The sequence below is a fragment of the Mastacembelus armatus genome, chromosome 4, assembly GCF_900324485.2.
Source record: "Mastacembelus armatus chromosome 4, fMasArm1.2, whole genome shotgun sequence".
In the NCBI taxonomy this organism is placed as follows: domain Eukaryota; kingdom Metazoa; phylum Chordata; class Actinopteri; order Synbranchiformes; family Mastacembelidae; genus Mastacembelus; species Mastacembelus armatus.
This window is the reverse complement of record NC_046636.1, coordinates 13,384,254-13,408,029: the sequence shown is the minus strand read 5'-3', so window position 1 is coordinate 13,408,029 and position 23,776 is coordinate 13,384,254. Positions and strand designations below refer to the sequence as shown.

General features: G+C 41.7%; 1 protein-coding gene across 1 annotated transcript in view; it reads left to right on the top strand.

Annotated features, from left to right (window-relative positions):
• ptprfa (protein tyrosine phosphatase receptor type Fa) overlaps nucleotides 1–23,776 on the top strand; it is a 363,596-nt gene that overhangs the window by 197,317 nt on the left and 142,503 nt on the right. The window contains exon 17 of the mRNA XM_026323606.1: nucleotides 19,720–19,880. Within this exon, the coding sequence (XP_026179391.1) occupies nucleotides 19,720–19,880 (161 nt within the window). The remainder of the gene's footprint in view (nucleotides 1–19,719; nucleotides 19,881–23,776) is intronic.

The window sequence follows — 23,776 nt, the reverse complement described above, 5'->3', positions numbered from 1 at the left end:
TTGAGAAGGACCAGGATAAAATTCCTGTCAGACATCCAGATACAGACTGAATAATGGCTAACCAATAGGTTGTAGTAGTGGTTGACAAACAAAAGAACAAGATCATAGTAATAGATGTAGCAATCTGAAATGATAGCAACTTCAGTAAGAAGGAACATGAGAAAATACCAAGGGCTGACAGAAGAGCTAGAAAAGATGTGGAAGGTTAAGGCAACAGTGGTGATCTTGCTGTGACCTCCAAACTGGTAGAGTGACTCCATAAGATCACAGGAGCAACATCTGAGATCTTTGTCCAGAAGAGCACAGTCCTAGGAGCAAATATGATACTGCACAGGACCCTCAAGCTCCCAGGTCTCTGGTAGAGGACCTGAGCTTGAAGGAGAAAAAAAGAGGGAATTTATATACATTCATACTTATATATACATACATACTTATATACAAAGACCAACCGCAGGGGCAATTGGGGAATTTTTATTTATTTATTTATTTAATAAATAGAGAGAGATAGAGAGTTAATTACATGAGCAGCAGTTTCCCATGGTTCAAATACCTGTGTTAAGCCAGGGTTAATATGGCACCGAAATTAAGAATTTACTTTTTCATTTAACTGTATTAAGCAGAATTTATTTTTGTAAGGTGGCTCAATCTAGGAGGTGTAGGAAAGTTTAAGGTGAACCTTTGCTGGAAACAAAGGGCACTAAAAGTACATTTAAATACATTTTGGGTTGTAGTTAATGGCACAGAAACTACAACCCAAACTACAAATTTGATGCATTGACACCTTTAACAGCAACAGCAGGTTTTTCAAACAGGTGATCCATCATCTTTAATGATGCCCTGGTCATTTCTTGGTGTACCTAAAATGCTCCCCCAATGCTGACTACAGACGTTTCTTTGGTGGAAATAAAGCTTTCCTGTTTGGTTCCCCTGCCCCAGTTAATCTAGTTTGTGTAGTAGCCTCTGTGTCTCTGAAAAGCATGGCACTTTAAGCTGGTGCACCACTGGTGTAACTTTGTTTTCATTTTGTGGAGGTTGCAGCAGTTCTGTTCGATGCCACAGAAACACTCTGTAATGGAGCCTTTACGATTAATTAACTGTGACGTGTTAAAGCGTGGTTAATCTTGAAATCGGTTAATTGCTGCATCCCTAGTGGACAGTAGGGAGGAAAAGGAAAAAAGGGGCTGGAAACTGAAGCAAAAGGGCACTGCTGCTTCCTGAGAGAAATGCTCAGATGTCCTTGATAAGGTGAGAAACACTGCAATCGTCAGAGAGAGAGAGGCATGGAGAATGGAATAAATTAGGAGAAAAAGGACGAGGAAAGACGGTGACAGTGTGCAGAGGACTGAGGGCTGTGGGAACTATGGGTCTATTGGATTGCTTCTGGTTTGCTACAGACTGATGAGCTGTGAACAGAAAGCTCCAGCTGAGATGTAAGTCTTCTCAGATCTGGGAAATAAGCGAGATGTCAAAGAACATTACAAATCATACATCAATGCTGCCTATATTTTGTGTTGCTTACACTTCTATAGGAAGGATTATGGGCAATTGGAACTACATCAGAATGTTCATCCTCTTAACTTCCAATGAAGTGTTCTTTGCACAACCCACCTGCACTCTCCAATTTGCAGATTAAGCAGCAGCACATTTTTTACCCTTGAAAGATTACTATTTATCAGGTAGTGTCACTGAGATTGATCACTTCCAAACTTCCACCTTGAGATTACCTAAATATCCACTGGAATATGCTGCTGTAGCATCTAAAAACAGTGTAAGCTGTAATTTTACAAAAAAAAAAAGTTTTCTCAAGTTTAGGCCATACCATAGGCCTACTAACTGCCAAAAAGTACTGCAGAGAAACAAGCTGAGAAACGAGCTAAACAGCTTTCTTCTCTGCATCAACTGTAACAGATTACTGGCTGTACTCTGCTGTAGTCTGCTTAAAGAAATGTTGCAGTTTGTTGGAATCTATATGGCTCAGTGCACCGATGGTCCTTGGACAGTCTAGGCCTATAGCAGCATAACTAAGGGATGGTTCAGGGTTGCCTGAAGCCAGCCCTAACTATATGCTTTGTCCAAGAGGAAGGTTTTAAGTCTAGCCTTAAAAGTACAGAGAGTGTCTGCCTCCTGAACCCAGGTATTGGGATAATATGGTACTATGAGGTCTTTAAGGTATGAAGGAGCTTGATTATGAAGGGATTTGTATATGAGAAGAAGGATTTTAAATTCTATTCTATATTTTACAGGGAGCCAATGAAGAGAAGCCAATATAGGAGAAATATGATCTCTCTTGCTAGTTCCTGTCAGGACTCTGGCTGCGGCATTCTGGATTAATTGGAGGCTTTTTATGGAGATATTGGGACATCCAGATAGTAGTGAGTTACAGTAATCTAGCCTTGAAGTAACAAATGCATGGACTAGTTTTTCTGCATCATTTTGAGACAGGGTGTTCCTAATTTTGGAAATGTTGCGCAGGTGAAAGAATGCAGTTCTAGAGATTTGTTTTATGTGTGAGTTAAAGGACATGTCCTGGTCAAAATTAACTGCAAGGTTTTTCACAGTAGTGCTGGAGGCCAGGGCTATGCCATCTAAAGTAGCAATAATTTTAGAAAAGTCTGAGATTTTTAGGCACAAATACAATAACTTCTGTTTTCTCTGAATTTAAAAGTAGAAAGTTACTGGTCATCCAGACCTTTATGTCAGTTAGACACGCTTGAAGTCTGGTTAACTGGTTTGTGCTTAGAGGTTTAATAGATAGATACAACTGAGTGTCATCTGCATAGCAGTGGTAATTAATAGAGTTCTTCCTAATGACATAGCCTAAAGGAAGCATGGGCAGGGTGAACAGAATCGGTCCTAGCACAGTGGAACTCCATAACTAACTTTTGTTCGTGTGGAAGGTTCATCATGGACATGAACAAACTGGAATCTGTCCGATAAATAGGATTGGAACCATTTTAACTCTGTTCCTCTGATACCAGTCACATGCTCCAGTCTCTGTAATAAGATGTTGTGGTCAATGGTGTTGAATGCAGCACTAAGGTCTAGGAGGACAAGTATAGAAACAAGTCCATTATCTGAAGCTAAGAGAAGATCGTCGGTAACTTTTAACAGTGCTGTTTCTGTACTATGATGTGCTCTAAATCCTGATTGAAAATCTTCAAATAGTTCATTCCTGTGTAAGTGGTCTGATAGCTGCTTAGCAACAGCTTTTTCTAGGATTTTAGAAATAAATGGCAGGTTGGATATTGGTCTATAATTAGCCAAGACTCCTGGATCAAGACTAGGCTTTTTGAGTAAAGGTTTGATTACTGCAGACTAAAAGGCCTGTGGTACGTAGCCTGATACTAGAGATAAATTTACCAAGTCCAATAAAGATTTATTATCTCTAATAATTGTGATTTTTATTTGTAAAGAAACTCATAAATTCATCACTGCTGAGAGCTAAGGGAACAGTGGGCTCAACAGAGCTGTGACGTTTTGTCAGCCTGGCTACAGTGCTGAAAAAAAAACCTGGGATTGTTCTTATTTTCCTTTATTAGTGATGAATAATATGAAGTTCTGGCTTTACGGAGAGCTTTTTTATATGTTAATAGACTATTTTTCAAGGCTAGAAAATTTTCCTCTAAATTTTTGGAACGCCACTTCCTTTCCAGCCTTCGTGATGCCTGCTTTAAGGTACGAATATGTAAATTATACCATGGGGCTAATCTCCTCTGATTCACTAACTTCTTTTTCAGAAGGGCCACAGTATCAAGCGTTTCACGCAGTGAAGCTACAGCACTGTCAAAAATATGATCAATTTGGTAGGGAGTGGGATTGAGGCAGCTGCCCCTCACTGTGTTCGTACTTGGCATAGATGTGAAATTGTAAAAGGTGTAACTTATCCATTATCTATACCCGCTTATTCCTATTCAGGGTCACAGGGATCTGCTGGAGCCTATCCCAGCTCTCTTTGGGTGAAAGGCAGGGATACACCCTGGACAGGTCACCAGTCCATCACAGAGCCACATAGAGACAAACACCCTCACACACTCACATTCACTCCTATGGGCAATTTAGAGTCACCAGTCAACCTAACATGCATATTTTTGGACTGTGGGTGGAAACCAGAGTATTCAGAGAAAGCCTTATATTTTTAGTTTGTGCCCAGAGTAATTTTATGGTGTATGGAATGTAATATTAAGAAACAGGATATTCTGCACACAGAGAGCCTTAAATCAGGTAACAGCAAGCTGCATTCACACCAAACGAGAACAAAGATATACAAAATAAAATAACTAATGTCATATAATATTAATATAATGTTGTTACGCCCAGCCTAGGGGTACCGGGCATAACACGATCTGAGTTTTCTCAAAAACTCTCCCACTCTCAAATGAATCCAGCCGACCACGGAATTTAACGAAAAGAAAACATTTATTTTCTGTTTAACTCAAATGCCCAAAATCACAAACAGAAACGCTGAAGCAGCCCTACTATAACCTAACAAAACAAAAAAAACAACCAAAAGACAGGTATACTACCCTAGTCTCCTAAAGGAATAAACAGGAGAAAACAAAAGTAAAATAACTGGCTTCATACTACAAAAAGAATATTTAGTGCTCAATATTTACAGTGCAAATATGGTCACAAAAGTTCTTGCTCACGAATCATTGGTTCTGATATATATATCCTAGATTTCTCACAAACACAGAGTTCACAAAAACGAATGCTGGTTTCCTTATAAACACAGAGTTCACAAAAACGAATGCTGGTTTCCTTACAAACACAGAGTTCACAAAAATGAATGCTGGTTTGGGAGTGGCAGAGATGGAGAATGAGCTCTCCAGCTGCTGTCAGTGGTAGCTTCTTGTAGTTTTCGCGGGAGGACTGGACCAATCCAGGCACATCATTCCAGTTTGAACTGACCAATCCCCATGGGTCCACCTAGGCTCCACGCCCACTCCTTTCTCTCTTTCACATACACACATACACACATACACACCAAGAACTGGGGAGGAGAGCTAACAACACACAAACCACATAAAACCTCACACATATGACCTAGGGTCATAACACCTCCCCCCTAAAAAAAAAAGTCAAACATTTTCCCCCTAAGAAAATGCTTGATCTTTTCTTAACCTCTTGATAGAGCATCTGCCATAACGTTGTCTAAACCTTTCTTGTAACGAATTTCAATATTGTAGTCTTGCAGTAATAATGACCATCATATAAGACGATTATTGTTGTTCTGCATCCGAGTCAGGAATACGAGAGGGTTGTGGTCAGAGAAGATGAGTGTCGGTTGAGAACTGGAGCCAATATATACTTCAAAGTGCTGTAAGGCTAACAACAAGGCTAAGGCCTCTTTCTCAATGGTGCTGTAATGTAACTGGTGTTTCTTAAATTTTTTTGAGAAACATATTGACATAACATATTGGATGGTCTATGCCCGCATCATCCTCTTGCAGGAGTACAGCACCTGCTCCAAGAGCACTAGCGTCCACCTCCAACTTAAATGGACGAAGTTTGGGGCAGCAAGTACAGGAGCACTGCAGAGAAGAGCTTTGGCTGCCTCAAAAGCAGACTGACATTTCTCTGACCACTGGAACGGAGTTTTTGGACTTACTAAGCTCGTTAGAGGAGCTATTACTTCAGAAAAGTTTTTGCAAAACGCCCGATAATATCCCGCCATTCCCAGAAAACGGCGGAGCTCACGGCGTGTTTGAGGAGCTGGAAAATCAAGGATTGCTTGTACTTTTGTGGCGATGGGAGAGACTTGGCCTTGGCCAACCTGTTTACCTAGGTAGGAGACTGTTGCTTTGCCGAATTCACATTTGGCCAAGTTAAGTGTAAGGGAAGCTTGATTTAACCTCTCGTAATTTCGGACAGGGTGTCTAAGTGTGCGGTCCAGGTGTCAGAATATGCCACTATGTCATCTAAGTAAACTTCACAATTTGCTACACCTGACAGTACTATATTCATCAGCCGCTGGAAAGTGGCTGGTGCATTTCGAAATCCAAATGGCATGACTGTATATTGAAGAAAATGGTCTGGAGTCACAAAAGCAGAAATTTCCGAGGCACGGGGTGTAAGAGGAACTTGCCAATAACCTTTAAGAAGGTCCAATTTGGTGACGTATTTGGTGGCATCTACACGGTCGATACAGTCATCCATCTGGGGTAAAGGGAACGAGTCTGGTTTGGTAACGGCGTTTACCTTCAGTAGTCGTTACAGAACCGAAAAGTCTGATCAGGCTTTGGAACCAGAAGTGACGGCGAACTCCAAGGACTAATACTTGGAACCGCGAAACCATGGACTAGAAGATAGTTTACTTCCTGACGCATTATTTCACGTTTGGCTGGGTGTACACGATATGCATGTTGCTTAATTGGTTTATGAGTTTCAACATCAATGTCATGACTTAACACATCGGTTTGGGTGGGAATGTCATTAAAAAGGGTTAGGTTACTGTCGATGAGCTGACGAATGTCAGCGCGAGTGGTCTCCGACAAATGCTACAAGTAATTGTCTAAACGGTTCAAAATTTCGGAGTTCTGAAAACGCACACAGGGAACAGAACTATGTTTATCACTTAACCCGTCATCGCTGGGTCTGTATGAGGGGCGGGTGACAGACACGGAGGTGACCGGCATAACTGCAGGAGAAGATGAGTTATCCTCAAGGTCAACATACTTTTTGAGCATGTTTATGTGGCACACACGAGAGGTTTTCTTACGGTCAGGGGTCTGGATTACATAGTCAGTTTCGCTAAGCTTTCGGTTAACTACGTAAGGACCAGAAAACTTGGCTTGCAATCTGGAACCAACAATGGGCAACAAAACTAACACACGGTCACCTGGCTGAAAAATCCGTGTAACAGACTTTTTGTCATAATGGTCCTTCATTTTGGATTGTGCCTTTGACAATGACTCATGCGCTACATCACAAGCATGATGTAGTCTTTCTTTAAATGAACTAACATAGTCCAAAAGGTTCATCTCAGGGCTTGGCTTATCTGAGAGCCATGTTTCACATAACAAACGTAACGGTCCACGCACAGTGTGGCCAAAAACTAAGTCAGCTGGACTAAATCCCAACGATTCTTGGCAAGTTTCCCTCACAGCGAACAACAACAGCGGTAAACCTTCGTCCCATTCTCGGTTTGACTCGGTGCAGAACTTTCGAATCATGTTCTTCAAAGTTTGGTGGAACCTTTCTAATGCGCCCTGACTCTCGGGATGATATGCGCTGGACGTTTGATGTTTGATTTTGAGCTCTGACATGACCTGGGCGAAGATTTTGGACATGAAATTTGATCCTTGATCACTTTGAATATGCTTTGGCAGACCGAAAGTTGAAAAAAACTTGACAAGTGCCCTAACTATGGCACGAGCTTTCAATGAGCGAAGTGGTACTGCCTCAGGATAATGTGTGGCAGCACACATTATAGTGAGTATGTACTGATTTCCTGATTTGGTTTTCGGTAATGGCCCAACACAGTCAATAATGACGTGTTCGAAAGGTTCTCCAGCTACTGGAATTGGTCTCAGTGGGGCGACAGGAATTAACTGATTTGGTTTACCTGAAACTTGACAGGTATGACACGAACGGCAGAATTTTACAACATCGGATTTGAGTCCTGGCCAGAAAAAGTAACGAAGGATACGATTATATGTTTTTCGTATACCTAAATGTCCTGCCATGTTGTGATCATGTGCTAGGGTCAGAATCTGAGGACGAAATGGTCGGGGCACTACAATTTGGCCAACAGAGTCATGTACACAACCAGAGCTCGGAGTCCAACGGCGCATTAAAACACCACCATCCATAAAGTAAGACACAAACCGTTTACATTTTCCACTTTTTACGAGAGACGTACAGGAAGACAAAGTAGGATCAGGTTGCTGTGCTCTAATTAGCTGCTCTCTGTCTACTGAAAGAGACAGCGTTTTGTCATCAGGCCATAGTTCAACACACACAGATTTCTCTTTTTCACATTTTGTTGATAAACTTGTGGGATCAGAGGTACTCATGAAAGTATCACTGAGATCCACCAAGTTTTCAAATTTTCCTGCCTGAGCACGGGTTACAGCACACATGGGAAATACTACAGGTGAGTTTAACACAGAGTCATCTGAAACACATACAGAAGCAGTCGGACTTTCGACCACTTCCGGTGCCGGGAACACTTGTCCGCCAGCTAAATCATTCCCAAGGATAAGATCAACCCCTTCAATTGGTAACTGTGCTCGGACAGCAATTTTACACTTGCCAGACATAAACTTTGACCATAACAGAACAAAATGCAAAGGCGCGCGTACTACATTCATTTCCACTCCCCACATTAAAATGTCTGACCCGCAGTAAGACTGAGCTGAAAAAGGTAACACATCATCGCGAATCAGTGACTACCAAAGAAACAAACCCTTGTGAGACAAACGGTTTGAAGTCGTTGTCAACTTTGTCTTTTCCAACCATGCCCACCGATTGCACAGTAGGTGGCGTGGTTTGTATCAGAGCTATTGGAGATGAGGATTTAGTGGTTTTGGAGGTTTTATTGTGCTCTTTTCTTTTCAGCACGGGACAAACAGCAATGAGGTGACCCTGCTCATGGCAATAGAAACACTCGCGTTTTTCAGCGGTGACTGGGAGTGTACGACGGAAACTTTTTGGAGAAGGATTTTTCCTCTCAGCTGAGTTCAGGTCATGCCGGACTGGTGGAGAAAAAACGCTCTTATGAGTCAACGCAAACTCGTCGGCCATGATAGAGATCAGATAGCTTACACGCCCACACTGGTGGTTCAGGCATAAAGTCTGATTTTATTTCTGCAATTTCGGATAGAGAGTGAGAATGGAGTGACCAGTTGATGGAGGTTGAAAACCAGAGAGTAGTTCTGGAAGCGAGGTTGCACACAGGGCCAGACTCGGTAATACCGAGGTAGTCGTGACCGATGAAGAGGGTTTGATCCACAGAGCGAAATCTGGCGGAGCGGGTTTCCTTGGTCAAAGGATCCATGGTGTCTGGTTCAACAACTCCGAGGAGACGGGAATCAGTTAATCACAAAAAATATATATTCTTCCTCCTATCTGGTGACCATCCACAGTCCCAGCTGTTCGGGAAAAAAAACAAAAACTCAAATCCCCTTGCGCTAGCACAATATCCTGTGCGATCTCAGTCCGATACAACAAAAGCCTAGTGGGAATTAGCTCCTCTATTACTCTTCTTGCGCAAAAAAAAAAAAAAACACCCGCCAAAACGTGAGAAAACAAGAGTTTCTTTAATGAAGAAAAAATCTCTTTCCAGAGCGCAAGGTGAAGTTACGTAGCTTAGAACAACAGCAAGAAGGCAACAAACAACCTGGCAGTCTGTCAGTGGCAGCGAGAGGATATTTATCTACAGGCTGAAAAAAGACACAGATGAGATCAATCACATAATTAGTCAAGCTTTGATAATGGGGAAATATCAGATCCTGTTTGGTCCTTCAAAATAAGAGCAAGGTACAGGAAGTCAGGTTGCGAATTGTCACAGTCATAGGCAAAACAGGTGTCAGTCCTCAGGTGAATTCAAAATTACGTAGTTATCCAAATACAAAGTTATGTAGCTTTGTGTCCAGCAGAAACACTCCATGCATATCTGGATGTTCATGAGCAAAATCAGATGCACTGCTATAAATAGATTTGAAAAAATAATAAAATGAACAAATATGAATATACTGAATTCTATCTGGAAGGTGAACATACTGTATATACCAATCTAAGCATATTAGATTATTGCATTTCTGTGTAGTTTGATGTTTTTGATAAGGTTTTATAAATGCATTTTGACATGCCAAGGTGTATACACATCAGTATGTCAAAATGCATTTGTTTCATCTCAGTATTCCACATGACAAATGTTCAAAAAATCTCTTACAGCCACAAAGTTCATGTATAATTCATGTGTCAGCCAAAATATCACAAACCTTAGAAATGAATGTTAGAGAAAATAAGTGTAGAAATAAACTAGAAAATTGCATTTCCTGCGGAAGATGCATGTGAATGCTGAAAGCAAAATGAAGCTGCCCAACAATGCTGAAAATGGTTGAAATGCATTGCTGAATAAGCTGAAGGCTGAAATACAATGCTGAAGAATCCTGGAAGCTGAAATGTAAAAATGGAGATGGAAGCTTAGCTTGTTTATCTAAAAAATTATTCAAAATTGCTGGAAAGGGTGGAAAGAGAATGATATGATGAAGTAAAAATAAATTGGCTTTCAATTGCTAAAGAAAGACATGTTAAACTAATATAAAAGAAGACACTGTAGTGAAGGAAGGAATAACTAAAGGAATTAAATATGAAATGAGGTTAAGAAAAACAATGGAAGAATGAAACAGCAAAAAAGTGAAATTGCAGAAAGACTGTATAGACAGAAAGAATTTAGTTTAAAAAACGATAAATATTGCTAAAAAATACAGAAGGTAAATGCTGTGTAGCCAAGCCAGAAATATTTGAAGGAAGGTTTTCTGAGAGAAAGAAGAGAAGAAGAGACTGAAAAAAGGGATGAAATGAAGCAGTATGACTAAAGGATAAACAGATGTGCAGGGGTAAAAAGGCTAAAAGAGAGGGATAAAAATGCTTTTATTTTGAAAGTGCAGCATGCTGTGGTGCACTGAGAATGGTCACCATGTGTGACAGCAGTGGACATTGGGTAGCAAGTCCGTCTAATTACCAACAACATGCTGAAAGCTGAATGAAGCTGTCCAACAATGCTGAAAATGGCTGAAATGCATTGCTGAATAAGCTGAGGGCTGAAATGCAATGCTGAAGAATCCTGGAAGCTGAAATGTAAATCTGGAGTTGGAAGCTTAACTTGTTTAGCTAAAAAACTATTCAAAATTGCTGGAAAGGGTGGAAAGAGAATGATATGATGAAGTAGAAATAAATTGGCTTTCAATTGCTAAAGAAAGAAGTGTTAAACTAATATAAAAAATGGGGTAGTGAAGGGAAGAAGAACTAAAGGATTTAAATATGTGTGTTGAAGAATGAAACAGCAAAAAAGTGAAATTGTAGAAAGACTGTATAGACAGAAAGAATGTATAGTGTAAAAACTGATAAATATTGCTGAAAAATACAAAAGGTATAGACTGTGTAGCCAAATCAGTAATATTTGAATGAATGTTTTCTAAAGAAAGAAAAGAAAGAAGTGTTAAACTAATATGAAAGAAGACACTGTAGTCAAGGAAAGTGGTAGGATAGAGAAGGAAGGAAGAACTGAAGGAATTATGACTTGAAAAGAAAGAAAAACAAGAATGAAACAAAAATGCAAAAGCTGAGAAAACTTCACCTCACAAAATGGAGGATTACAGAAAAACAATAAGACCTATCAAAATAATTCTTTCACTAACAGAGCCAGGAGGCTTCAATGAAGAGACTCATCCATTATTTGTGAAGATATTACAAAAAATGATCATTTGTGTTTTTCACCAGAAATGCAAGAGCTGTTTTATAATGGGAGTGAATGAGATATTGAGCAGTCACTCCTTGTGGGTTTGGCCACCTGGTGGAAAAACCGTAGGTCCTATCAAAATGAGAACAGCATTACCTGAAAGAAGACAAAAATCTCTACTACTTTAATATATAAATTGTTTATAAAGCTGAAAATTTACACAAGAGAAGAAAAGAGACAAAAAATCTGAAAAAAGTTGAAGAGCAAAAGCTAGAGTGCGTGATGTCATCAGTGACATCACTCACTCCAGCTGTGAACATTCCGCTCCCAAACACACCAATGTAAAACTCAGAAAAGGCCTAAAAAAACCATAAAACTTAAACTGCGATTAATCAAAAACCGTAACAGATATCAAAAAGCTGAATGCAAGACAAGTAGATTAATGCCTTCTGACCCGTTTAAAGGTCAAATGGCGTTTCTAGCTGAAAGTATGCTGAAGTAGTTAAAGCTGAAAGAGGACAAAGTTGAAGAGGATTTGAACATTCTCTCCATTCATTTTAATGGGAATTTTTTTTGACAAAAGCTGAATATCTTAAAAATATGAAAGATATCAAAAAGTTAAATACAAGCAGAAATGTCCTTAAAAAGCTGAACATTTTGACATTTGAATGGTTTTTTTAGCTGAAAGTATGCTGAAGAAGATAGCGACCGGAAAACATACGGAATAATAATAATAAAGACGCAGGATAACAATAGTGTGAATGCTGCTTCAGCATTCACAGAGAGCTCCACCAGCTCTCCCACTAATAATAAAGAGTGAAGATAACATAAGTGGAAGAGCTTCATCAGCTCTACCAGCTCTCCCACTAATAAAGACACAGGGTAACAATAGTGTGAATGCATTCACACTAATAAATCAGTAAGGAAGCAAAGTCGGTCATGGGCTGACATTGTTTTAACAAATCGTGCACTTCATTTGTGCTTACACGCTGCACCTGGAGCTGGAGCCAGAGTCTCATTGGAATATTTATAGGCTCATTCACCAACACAGTTCAATTTCTACACTTATTTCATAGAACATAAAGTAACAAGCAGCACAGTTGTAATAAAGTGAATTACACCTTGAATTACACCTTGCAAATTGATGTAATTCTTATTTAACATTTATTATGTTGCCAATGCCAGACTGCTTACCAATCAGCACTGCAGAGAAATAGTCAGAATTTACTTGTTTTCTTTCAAAGTGAATAATGCATTGATATTTTTCATATCATCTAACTGTGATATTATGCAGCTCCATGACACTTTGTCAAATTTGAGAAATATTAGCTTTGGCTCTTGAATTTTAAAGGTATGGCCATTTACTGTACAGTAGGGAACGTTACGTTACATTACCGTCAGGTTCAATCGCGTTAGCACGCGAATGCCATGGGCTGTCACTCATCATAACGTGGCGGAGGCAGAGGCTATACATACACCAGCCACAAACTTAAAATCTAAGGTTTTCTCAGAATACCCCAGTTTCCTCCCACAGTCCAGAAACATGTTTGTCAGGTTAATTGGTGATTATAAATTGTCCATATAAGGTGAGTGTGTGGTTGTTTGTCTCTATGTGAGCCCTGAGATAGACTGGTGACCCGTCCAGAGTGTACCCCTGCCTTTCACCCAAAGATCTCTGTGATCCTAAATAGGAATAAATCTGTATAGATAATGGATGGATGGATGGGTTGCATGAAGTCAAATATAGAATCAAGTGGTTTTAGGTTTTGAACCACGAACCTACACACTGACTTTTCTTTTGTTAATCTGTCTCATACTGTAAGTCCCCCAGTTTGGTGAAAGTGAATGAACTGCCACTTTATCATGGTGGAGGGCTTTGAGTGTCCGAATGATCTTAAGAGCTATGTTGTCTGGGGCTATATGCCCCTAACAGGGTCTCCCAAGGCAAACAGGTCCTAGGTGACGGACCAGACTAAGAGCGGTTCAGTAGCTCCTTATGCAGAAAAGAACAAGGACTGTGATGGCGCCCGGTACGGTGAAGCTGGGCCCCCACGCTGGAGCCAGGCCTGGGGTTGGGGCTCATACGCGAGGGCCTGGTGGCTGGGTCTCCCTCCTCCCTTGCAACATGGGGCCGCCCTTCTGTGGGCCCACCACCTGCAGTAGGATCCATAAGGGGCCTGTGCTTTGAAGATCGGGCAGTGGTCAAAGGCGGGGACCTCGACAACCCGATCCCCGGACGCTGAAACTGGCTCTAGGAACATGGAATGTCACCTCGCTGGGGGGAAGGAGCCTGAGCTTGTGCGGGAGGTTGAGCGGTACCAACTAGAAATAGTCGGGCTCACCTCCACGCACAGCCTGGGCTCTGGAACCCAACTCCTTGAGAAGGGCTGGACTCTCTTCTACTCTGGAGGTGCTTGCGTTGAGAGGCGGCGAGCTGGTGTGGGCTTGCTCATAGCTCCCCAGCTCAGACGCCAGTGTTGGGAGTTTCCCCCCTGAATGAAAGGGTCGTTTCCCTGCACCTTCGGATTAGGGACAGGTCTCTCGCTGTTTTTTCGGCCTATGGGCTGAACAACAGTGTAGAGTAACTGGCCTTTTTGGAGTCCCTGGGAGGGGTGCTGAAAGGTGCTCCAACTGGGGATTCCATCGTTCTGCTGGGGGACTTCAATGCTCACGTGGGCTCTGCTTTTTGCAGATGATGTTGCCCTCTTGGCACCATCAAGCCAGGACCTTCAGTGTGCACTGGGATGGTTTGCAACCGCGTGTGAAGTGGCTGGGATCGGAATCAGCACCTCCAAGTCTGAGGTCTTCAACCGGAAAAAGGTGGCCTGCCATCCCCAGGTCAGGGGAGAGATCCTGCCTCAGGTGGAGGAGTTTAAGTATCTTGGGATCTTGTTCTCACGAGTGAGGGAAGGACGGAGCGTGAGATTGACAGACGGATCAGTATATCTGCAGCAGCAATGCGGTCAGTGTACCGGTCCGTTGTGGTGAAGAAGGCGCTGCGCCAAAAGGCAAAGCTCTCTATTTACTGGTCAATCTTCATTCTCACTCTCACCTATGGTCATAAGCTCTGGGTCATGATCAAAGGACAAGATCTCCGATACAAGCAGCTGAAATGAGCTTCCTTCGCAGGGTGGCCGGGCGCTCCCTTAGGGATAGGGTGAGGAGTTCGGTCACCCAGGAGAGCTCAGAGTAGAGCTGCTGCTCCTCCACATTGAGAGGAACCAGCTAAGGTGGCTTGGGCATCTGTATCAGATGCCTCCTGGGTGTGTTCTGGGCATGTCCCAACAGGAGGAGACCCCGGGGAAGACCCAGGTCACGCTGGAGGGACTATGTCACTTGGTTAGCCTGGGAATGCCTCGGTCTAGATCTGAAACATCTAGAATGAGGCATTGACAGCCAGGGGAGACAGAGCAGTCCCAAGACAGCCAAAGTTCTGGTGAGCTTGAGTGAAAAGAGAGGACAGGGAGGAGAATACATGAAAAGAGAAAGAGAGAGAGGCAGACAGAAAACATGCTTGGGGGAACAAACAGAATTAGACAATACCGTACTCTTATTGCAGGTTTAATTTATACACTGAGACTGACCCACCGGTGAGAGACTACTAATAGGCACAAGCCTTTACAAGGAAGGATATGATTAATTGGAGCTCAGCCTGACACCTTCTAAGGCACCCTCCTAGCCCTCATGTAATGTTCGGGGTGTTTTCATCCACCAAGGGTCATTTTTCACTCTTAACTTGGCCATAACTTTCACTGTATTTCAGCAAATGGAATGATTTTTGGTGACAAACCTTAATTTGACATACATTTTGGAAATATGATTTAGAAATTTTCCATAGGTTAATAATACACTGTGGATGAAAACATCCACTAAAATAAACTACTGTAAAAATATATGAGATAAATATTTATTTCAATTTACAGATTTAACCAAAAAAAGTTTAAAATATTTATCAGATTTTTTTTATTATTATTATTATTATTATTGATTTTATGTTTTTACAGCAGTTTACTTTAGTGAATGTTTTCATTCTAAACATAACGAAAGTGTAGTGTTTTCAAACAGTGCACTGGGGCTAGCAGTAGTGGGAGTTTGCCCTGTGTGGTTTGGGAAGGAGAAACTGCCATGTTGTTTAGTGATTGTAGGGAAACACCCAAGGCCAACCTCAATGAAGTATTGGATTTGTCCTCAAAGGATGTTGCTAATGTGCATCCTCCACTGTGCTTCTTTCTTCCACCCTGGCCTCTGTGAACACACTTGACAATGAGCTGTCCACCCCTGTTCCCCCTTCTCCTCACTACTTTTCCACTGTCACAATAATACAAATTGCCTTTAAGTGAAGCAGCCTGTCAGCACTGTGTGAGTAGGTAGGACTTACAACTATAAGCTTTAGGTTCACCTGTCAAGGAATGATGAAATAAGAAAGAAAATGTAGCCACCAAATGTATTTTTGTCCAAAAAAAATAACAACTTACTCATCAGAATGTTACATGTAGTAGTTTCAAAATGTTGCTATTTGCTATGTGTTTGTTTCATGGTAATAAATGACACTGATTAGCAGAGCAATGTTCTTTTTGGTATCTGTCTTTTGACAAAAATGTGTATTAGTTGGTTTTATTCTGATTTCATCATTTATTTTCTTGGTTATTAGTCAGGTCTAGACTTCGTTAGAGAAATGTTAGTCTTTTGTCAGGCTTACCTACGTTTTTTTTTTTTTTCATTGTTCAGCGCTACAGATTTCACTGTGTGCAGTTACCATGTTTCAGGTGCTGTAATCTCTAGTGAGGTTAGCAAAAAAGTCATCTTTAGCAGATCATACTATTTGTTATATAACTGAGTCACACTCTGTTAATTCATTTGACATTACCACTCTGCTGTTGTTGTGTTCAGTAGTTTCTCACTGACTTACCTATTCTTACTGACTAGTCATTATTGCAGCTGCACTGCAGAATGGGCAGTCATTCAGTAGATGGATTTGCTCACATGTTCACCTAATCCCTAATCATTATTTTGAGAAGAAAAGCATAAATGTTTTAATTAAGCATTAATTGGTTAGATATATGGGATGGTACTGCAGTAATTAGTCACCTCAGAGAAAGACGGTTCTGGGTTTAAATGCTGTTTGAACCTAGGGTCTTCCTGGGTGTAGTTTGCATATTCTCCCTATGTTTATGTGGATTTTCTCCTGGCTTTAAGCAGATTGGGGTTAGGTGTATTTGTGACTCTGAATTGCATGTAGGTGTATGAATATGAGTGTTTGTCTCTCTGTGACAGCCCTGTGATAAACTGGCAGTGGTCTACCCTGCCTCATGCCCATTGTCAACTGGAATTGGGTGCAACATAACCCTGGTTGTAGCAGAGTAAGTGGTAAATGATGATACTTTTTCTGAGTGGATCCACATTTTGTTTCATTTATGAGCAGGATGGTACACGTAGTACATGAAGATCACATAATAGACACAGTTGGTGACAGACGACTACAAAGTCGATCATCGACCTCTGGCCTAGGGTGCCCATAGGCCAAAAGAACAGTGAGAGACCTGTCCCCGACCTGAAGGCACAGGGAAACGATGTTAGAATCCATTACCACTTTTGCTCAGAGCTCAATGATTCTGACAACCACGGAGGAATAGTTAAAACAAGGGTTTATTTCAACAGTAGAGAGGACGGTTCTGGTGGAAGACCTGGGAGCGCCAACTGGATCTATATGAATAAAACAGAGTAAAATAATTAATCACTGCAGAGTTCTAATCAACAAATAGGTACAGACTAATTTACTTGTTCCCTAGTCTGCTCTCTAAGACCCCTGAACTGAGAGGATCCATTAGTAGCAGCAATCAATCACAGACAGTGGTGTCGCCAAGCGGGAGATGACTCTCCCTCAATTTCCTTTGAGTGCTCTACAGAGTTGGGTTTCTTCATCGCGACGATTCAGGAAGTCCCTTCAGGAAAAGCGCTCAAGTCCAAATCCGAATAGATCCCTCTTTCAGAGTCCAAGCAGGTATGGGAGCGCCTTATACTCCGTTCTTCTGGATCTGATGAGATGTACTCCCGATCCCAGGCCGTCCTTAGAATACAGACAGATCTCTCTAGAGTCTAAGGCAGGAGCGTCTGTTATCCAAAAACAAACGTCAAATCAAGTCTTCCCAAAACTTTAGTCTTGTATAAAAACCAAAAAGGCAAATCGAGTCTTCAAACAGTTGGAGTCGTGTATCACAAAAGATCAAAACCGAGTTGTCCAAAAGCTTGATTCTTGTCGAGTAGCGTGAGAGTGTCAACGCGGAGGTTAACCACAATCTGGCAATGAACCTGTTGTCCTGGCGTGTTTAAAACCAGCGCTGAACAGGTGCAGTGAATTAGCTGATTAGTTCCTGATCCTGGTCAGGCCAAGATCAGCAGGGGGCAGTGTTGGACAGGCCGCTTCAAACAATCCTGACAAACGACCCTTTCATTCAGGGGGGAGAACTCCAACAAGTGGCAGCTGAGCTGGGGAGCTATGGGCAAGCTCACACCAGCTCGCCGCCTCTCACCGCGAGCAACTCCAGAGTAGAAGAGAGTCCAGCCCTCTCAAGGAGCTGGGTTCCAGAGCCCAGGCTGTGCTCAGGCTCCTTTCCCCCCAGTGAGGTGACATTCCATGTCCCTAGAGCCAGTTTCAGCATCCAGGGATCGGGTCGCCGAGGTCCCCGCCCTCGACCACTGCCCAACCCACAGAGCACCAGCCACTTATGGATCCTCCTGCGCATGGTGGGTCCACAGAAGGGCAGCCCCACGTCACTCTTTCCGGCTTCGCCCAGCCCCCATGGGGGGAGACCCAGCCACCAGGCACTCGCCAACGGGCCCCGTTCCAGGTCTGGTTCCAGGGTGGGGCCCCGGCTTTGCCGTGCCGAGCGACGTCATGGTCCTTGTTGTTTGCTTCATAAGGGGTCAATGTAATGTGGTCAATATTCAGAATCCTTCACTTTTTAAAATTTTCTTAGAATGCAGCCTGATACTATAATTAGTAGTATTTTTTTTTCTCTGTAATCTACACTTTGTACAAAGTGAAAACACAATTTTAAGAATGTTTGTAGATTTTTTAAAAAGAAAAAAGAAAAACATTTAAATAAGTATTCAACCACTTTACTCAGTACTTAGTTGAAGCATCTTTGGCAGAAATGACCTCCTCAAGTCTTTTTGGATATGATGCAACAAGCTTTACACACCTGGACTGGGGGTTTTTTCTGCAATTCCTTGCAAATCCTTTCAAGGTCGGTCAGGTTGGATGGGGACTGTCAGTGGGCAGCCATTTTCAGGTCTCTCCAGAGATGTTCAAGAGGGCTCAAATTAGGGCTCTGGCTGGGCCACTCTAGGACATTCACTGAGTTGTCCCTAAGCTACTCCTGTGTTGTCTTGGCTGTGTGCTTAGGGTCGCTGTCATGTTGGAAGGTGAACCTGGGGATCAGGTTTTCATTGAGGAAATCCCGGTACTTTCCTCTATTCAGCTTTCCCTCAACCCTAACTATAAAAACCACCCTCACATCATAATGCTGCCATCACCATGCAGCTGTTGGGATGGTATTGAGCAGCTGATGAGCGAGGTCTGATTTCCTCCAGACATAATGTTTAGAATTAAATTGAGAAACAGTTCAGTCTTGGTTTCATCAAACCAGAGAATCTCACAAACTGTCATTCAGGTGCTATTTTGCAAACTCCAAGCAGCTTTCATGTGTTTTGCACTGAGGAGAGGCTTCTGTATAGCCACTCTGCCATAAACCCCAGCTCAGTGGAGGACTGCAGTGATGGTTGTCCTTCTGGAATTTTGTCCCAACTCCACACAGGATCTCTGGAGCTCAGTCAGAGCGACCATGGTGTTCTTGGTCACCTATCTTACTAAGGCCCTTCTCCCACCATTGCTCTGTTTAGCTGGGCGACTAACTCTTGGAAAAATCCAGGTTGTGCCAAATGACTTTGGCACATTCATTCATTTTAGTGTTATGGCCAATGCCAGAACATGCCATTTAATTTGAAACCATTTCTAAAATTAACTGAAAATTGTTTATTCAATTAAAACTTTAAAATAAATTTTAGTTAAATCAATTTTATCTTTTAGTATAAGAGTGCACTATTCAAAATGTTAATCCAGAATAAGCAAAGCTCAGCATGCTTTCAGAAGACATGTTAGCTGGATGAGAGTTACCAGCATTATTTTAGCCTGATAGCAGCAAGTAGCCTGAAGTATGTTTGAATAGGGTTCTGATCTAATCTGTTCTGGTTACTTTGTATAACTCTGTGACTAAACCTCCTCTGGATCATCTTCTGGTAATTTGCAGCAGAGAACATTTGCAACCAGCCCATTCTCTGAGACCATTACAGTGAAGCTCCACAGTGGGATGACTCGACAAACTGAGGACCCGGAGATGCTGTGGGTGATGGGTCCTGTCCTGGCTGTCATACTCATCATCATAATAGTCATTGCAATTCTGTTCTTTAAGAGGTGAGTTCTGCAGACAAACAGTAGACATAGTGCATGTGATACCACATACTTTTTGGCAGCAAGTAATGCAGAGTTTTCAATGCTCACAATAATAGAATCTTTGGAAATGAAAACAGATTGTACGAAAATGATTGATAATATAACTTCATGCTTCACTTTTTGAACACTTTCCTGTTTTGTTAATGTTTTCTTTGGACCATTAACCCTGAAAACAACTACAATATACCCTCTTATATGGGGATAACAAGTGAAAGTTCACTAGTATGTGAAAAATGCTAGATATATTCACACGTGCAAAATAATTTCCACTGTTCTGAAAACACTGGTGAAAACTCACATTGGGATCTTTTTTCTGTGATATGTAGAAATACAGGAATGTTCATCAGATGTCTCGAATCACTCGAATTGCTTTTACTTATTGCCTTATTTTGCATTTCTTAATACACTATTTGACTCACCTTATTCACTATTAATTCAGGCATAACAAGGACCCTATATGTTATATTTATTAATGAATGTTGCTTCTTACCCTAAAATAAGGGAGCTCATTTGTGAAGAAGTGCGGTCCGGCGTTTAGAAGCGATCCAGTTATGGGGAGGATATTCAATTCAATTCAATTCAATTTTATTTGTATAGCGCCAAATCACAATACAAATCATCTCAAGGCACTTTACAAAAACTAAAACTAAAAACCCAACAATTCCCTTATGAGCAAGCACTTGGCGACAGTGGAGAGGAAAAACTCCCTTTAACGGAAGAAAAAACCTCCAGCAGAACCAGGCTCAGTTTGGGCGGCCATCTGCCTCGACCGGTTGGGGTGAGTGGATAGAGCAGAGAGAAAAGAACAGCAACAATAAACAACAGATAGACACTGCAGGTTGGTGGGACCAGTAACTGCACATCAGCAATATACAGCTCCAGGACCAGGGACACCTGCAGAAGGTACAGAGAGAACAGAGAGAGAGGGAGAGAGCACAAACTAGGGGAGAGAGAGAGCACAAGGTTAGTGACATTCAATGGTGGAATATACATGAGGTGGGAGGAGAGGAAGAGAGGGGAGGGGAAGGGGGGGGGGGGGGGGTTGCCTATCGCAGCATAACTAAGGGATGGTTCAGGGTTACCTGAAGCCAGCCCTAACTATATGCTTTGTCAAAGAGGAAGGTTTTAAGTCTAGCCTTAAAAGTACAGAGAGTGTCTGCCTCCTGAACCCAGACTGGGAGCTGGTTCCACAGGAGAGGAGCTTGATAGCTAAAGGCTCTGCCTCCCATTCTGCTTTTGGAAACTCTGAGAACCACAAGTACACCTGCACTCTGAGAGTGAAGTGGTCTATTGGGATAATATGGTGCTATGAGGTCTTTAAGGTATGAAGGAGCTTGATTATGAAGGGATTTGTATGTGAGAAGGACAATTTTATTCTATTCTATATTTTACAGGGAGCCAATGAAGAGAAGCCAATATAGGAGAAATATGAAAACACTGGTGAAAAAAAATCTCTCTTGCTAGTTCCTGTCAGGACTCTGGCTACAGCATTCTGGATTAACTGGAAGCTGTTTATGGAGATACTGTGACATCCAGATAGTAATGAGTTACAGTAATCTAGCCTTGAGGTAGTTCTAGAGATTTGTTTTATGTGTGAGTTAAAGGACATGTCCTGGTCAAAATTGACTGCAAGGTTTTTCACAGTAGTGCTGGAGGCCAGGGCTATGCCATCTAAAGTAGCAATAATTTTAGAAAAGTCTGAGGTTTTTAGGCACAAATACAATAACTTCTGTTTTCTCTGAATTTAAAAGTAGAAAGTTACTGGTCATCCAGACCTTTATGTCAGTTAGACACGCTTGAAGTCTGGTTAACTGGTTTGTGCTTAGAGGTTTAATAGATAGATACAACTGAGTGTCATCTGCATAGCAGTGGTAATTAATAGAGTTCTTCCTAATGACATAGCCTAAAGGAAGCATGGACAGGGTGAACAGAATCGGTCCCAGCACAGAGCCTTGTTGAACTCCATAACTAACTTTTGTTCGTGTGGAAGGTTCATCATGGACATGAACAAACTGGAATCTGTCCGATAAATAGGATTGGTACCATTTTAACTCTGTTTCTCTGATACTACTCACATGCTCCAGTCTCTGTAAGATGTTGTGGTCAATAGTGTCGAATGCAGCACTTAAGGTCTAGGAGGACAAGTATAGAAACAAGGCCATTATCTGAAGCTAAGAGAAGATCATTGGTAACTTTTAACAGTGCTGTTTCTGTACTATGATGTGCTCTAAATCCTGATTGAAAATCTTCAAATAGTTCATTCCTGTGTAAGTGGTCTGATAGCTGCTTAGCAACAGCTTTTTCTAGGATTTTAGAAATAAATGGCAGGTTGGATATTGGTCTATAATTAGCCAAGACTCCTGGATCAAGACTAGGCTTTTTGAGTAAAAGTTTGATTACTGCAGACTAAAAGGCCTGTGGTACGTAGCCTGATACTAGAGATTAGTGATGGGCAAATGAAGCCTCATGAAGCATTGAGGCTTTCCTGACAATTGTGCCGAAAAAGATTCAAAGCTTCGAGACTTCAGTGACGGTGACATCTGGTGGACAACTGAAGCAATAGCAACCTCTAAAGAGCACGACTGAAGCACTGGCACTGTTTCAATCCCATGACAGCAATAAAAGGTCAGACCTCTTGAGATCAAAATGATCCCAAACTTTAGAACGTCGCTTATTGGTGCGACTCACCGTGAAACTTGCCAAAATACTCTCACTCTCCAAATCCTGAAGCAGAATGATGCATCTTATATAGCTGGTATGTCACCAAACCACTCACATCTGTCAAACCGGTCAAGCTGTCATTGGCTCAGAATGCATTGAAACGCCATGAGCCAATGACACACACTGAAAGACTATGAGCCAATGAAAAGCTTTGAAACATTTTGAAGCAATGAAGCGCGAAGCGAAACAGTGATGACGTTCGAAGCTTCCAACCTCATCAGTCACGTGACACTGGTGTTTTGATACAAGCCTCGACACAGTGTTTCGAATCACTCCGCTTCAGGAAGAGTGACACAAGCTCTGAAGCCTTGGTATCATTTGCCCATAACTACTAGAGATAAATTTACCGTCTTATAAAGATGAGTTCATTAATGGCAGGGTGTCTTTAAGCAGTCTAGTCGGGATGGGGTCTAAGAGACACATTGATGATTTTGATGAAGCAACTACTGATGTAAATCCAGAGAGATCTATGGGAGAGAAGCAGTCTAAACATAACTGAGGTCCTACAGATGATTCAAGAGCTACTGTAGTAGAAGATTCATTTATTGCAGGTATAGGAAGCATCTGTTGAATTTTATCTCTAATAATTGTGATTTTATTTGTAAAGAAATTCATTACTGCTGAGAGCTAAGGGAACACTGGGCTCAACAGAGCTGTGACTTTTTGTCAGCCTGGCTACAGTGCTGAAAAGAAACCTGGGATTGTTCTTATTTTCCTCTATTAGTGATGAATAGTATGCAGTTCTGGCTTTACGGAGAGCTTTTTTATATATTAGTAGACAGCTTTTCCAGGCTAGAAAAGTTTCCTCTAAGTTTGTGGAACGCCACTTCCTTTCCATCCTTCGTGATGCCTGCTTTAAGGTACGAATATGTAAATTATACCATGGGGCTAGTCTTCTCTGAGTCACTAACTTCTTTTTCAGAGGGGCCACAGAATCAAGCGTTTCACGCAGTGAGGTTACAGCACTGTCAACAATATGATCAATTTGGTAGGAAGTGGGATTGAAGCAGCTGCCCGCCACTATGTTTATACTTGGCTTAGATGTAAATAAAGATGGAATCATTTTCTTAAATTTATTAACAGCGTTGTCGGATAAACATCTGCTGTAGTGGGATTTTCTTCCAAATGCTGCATGA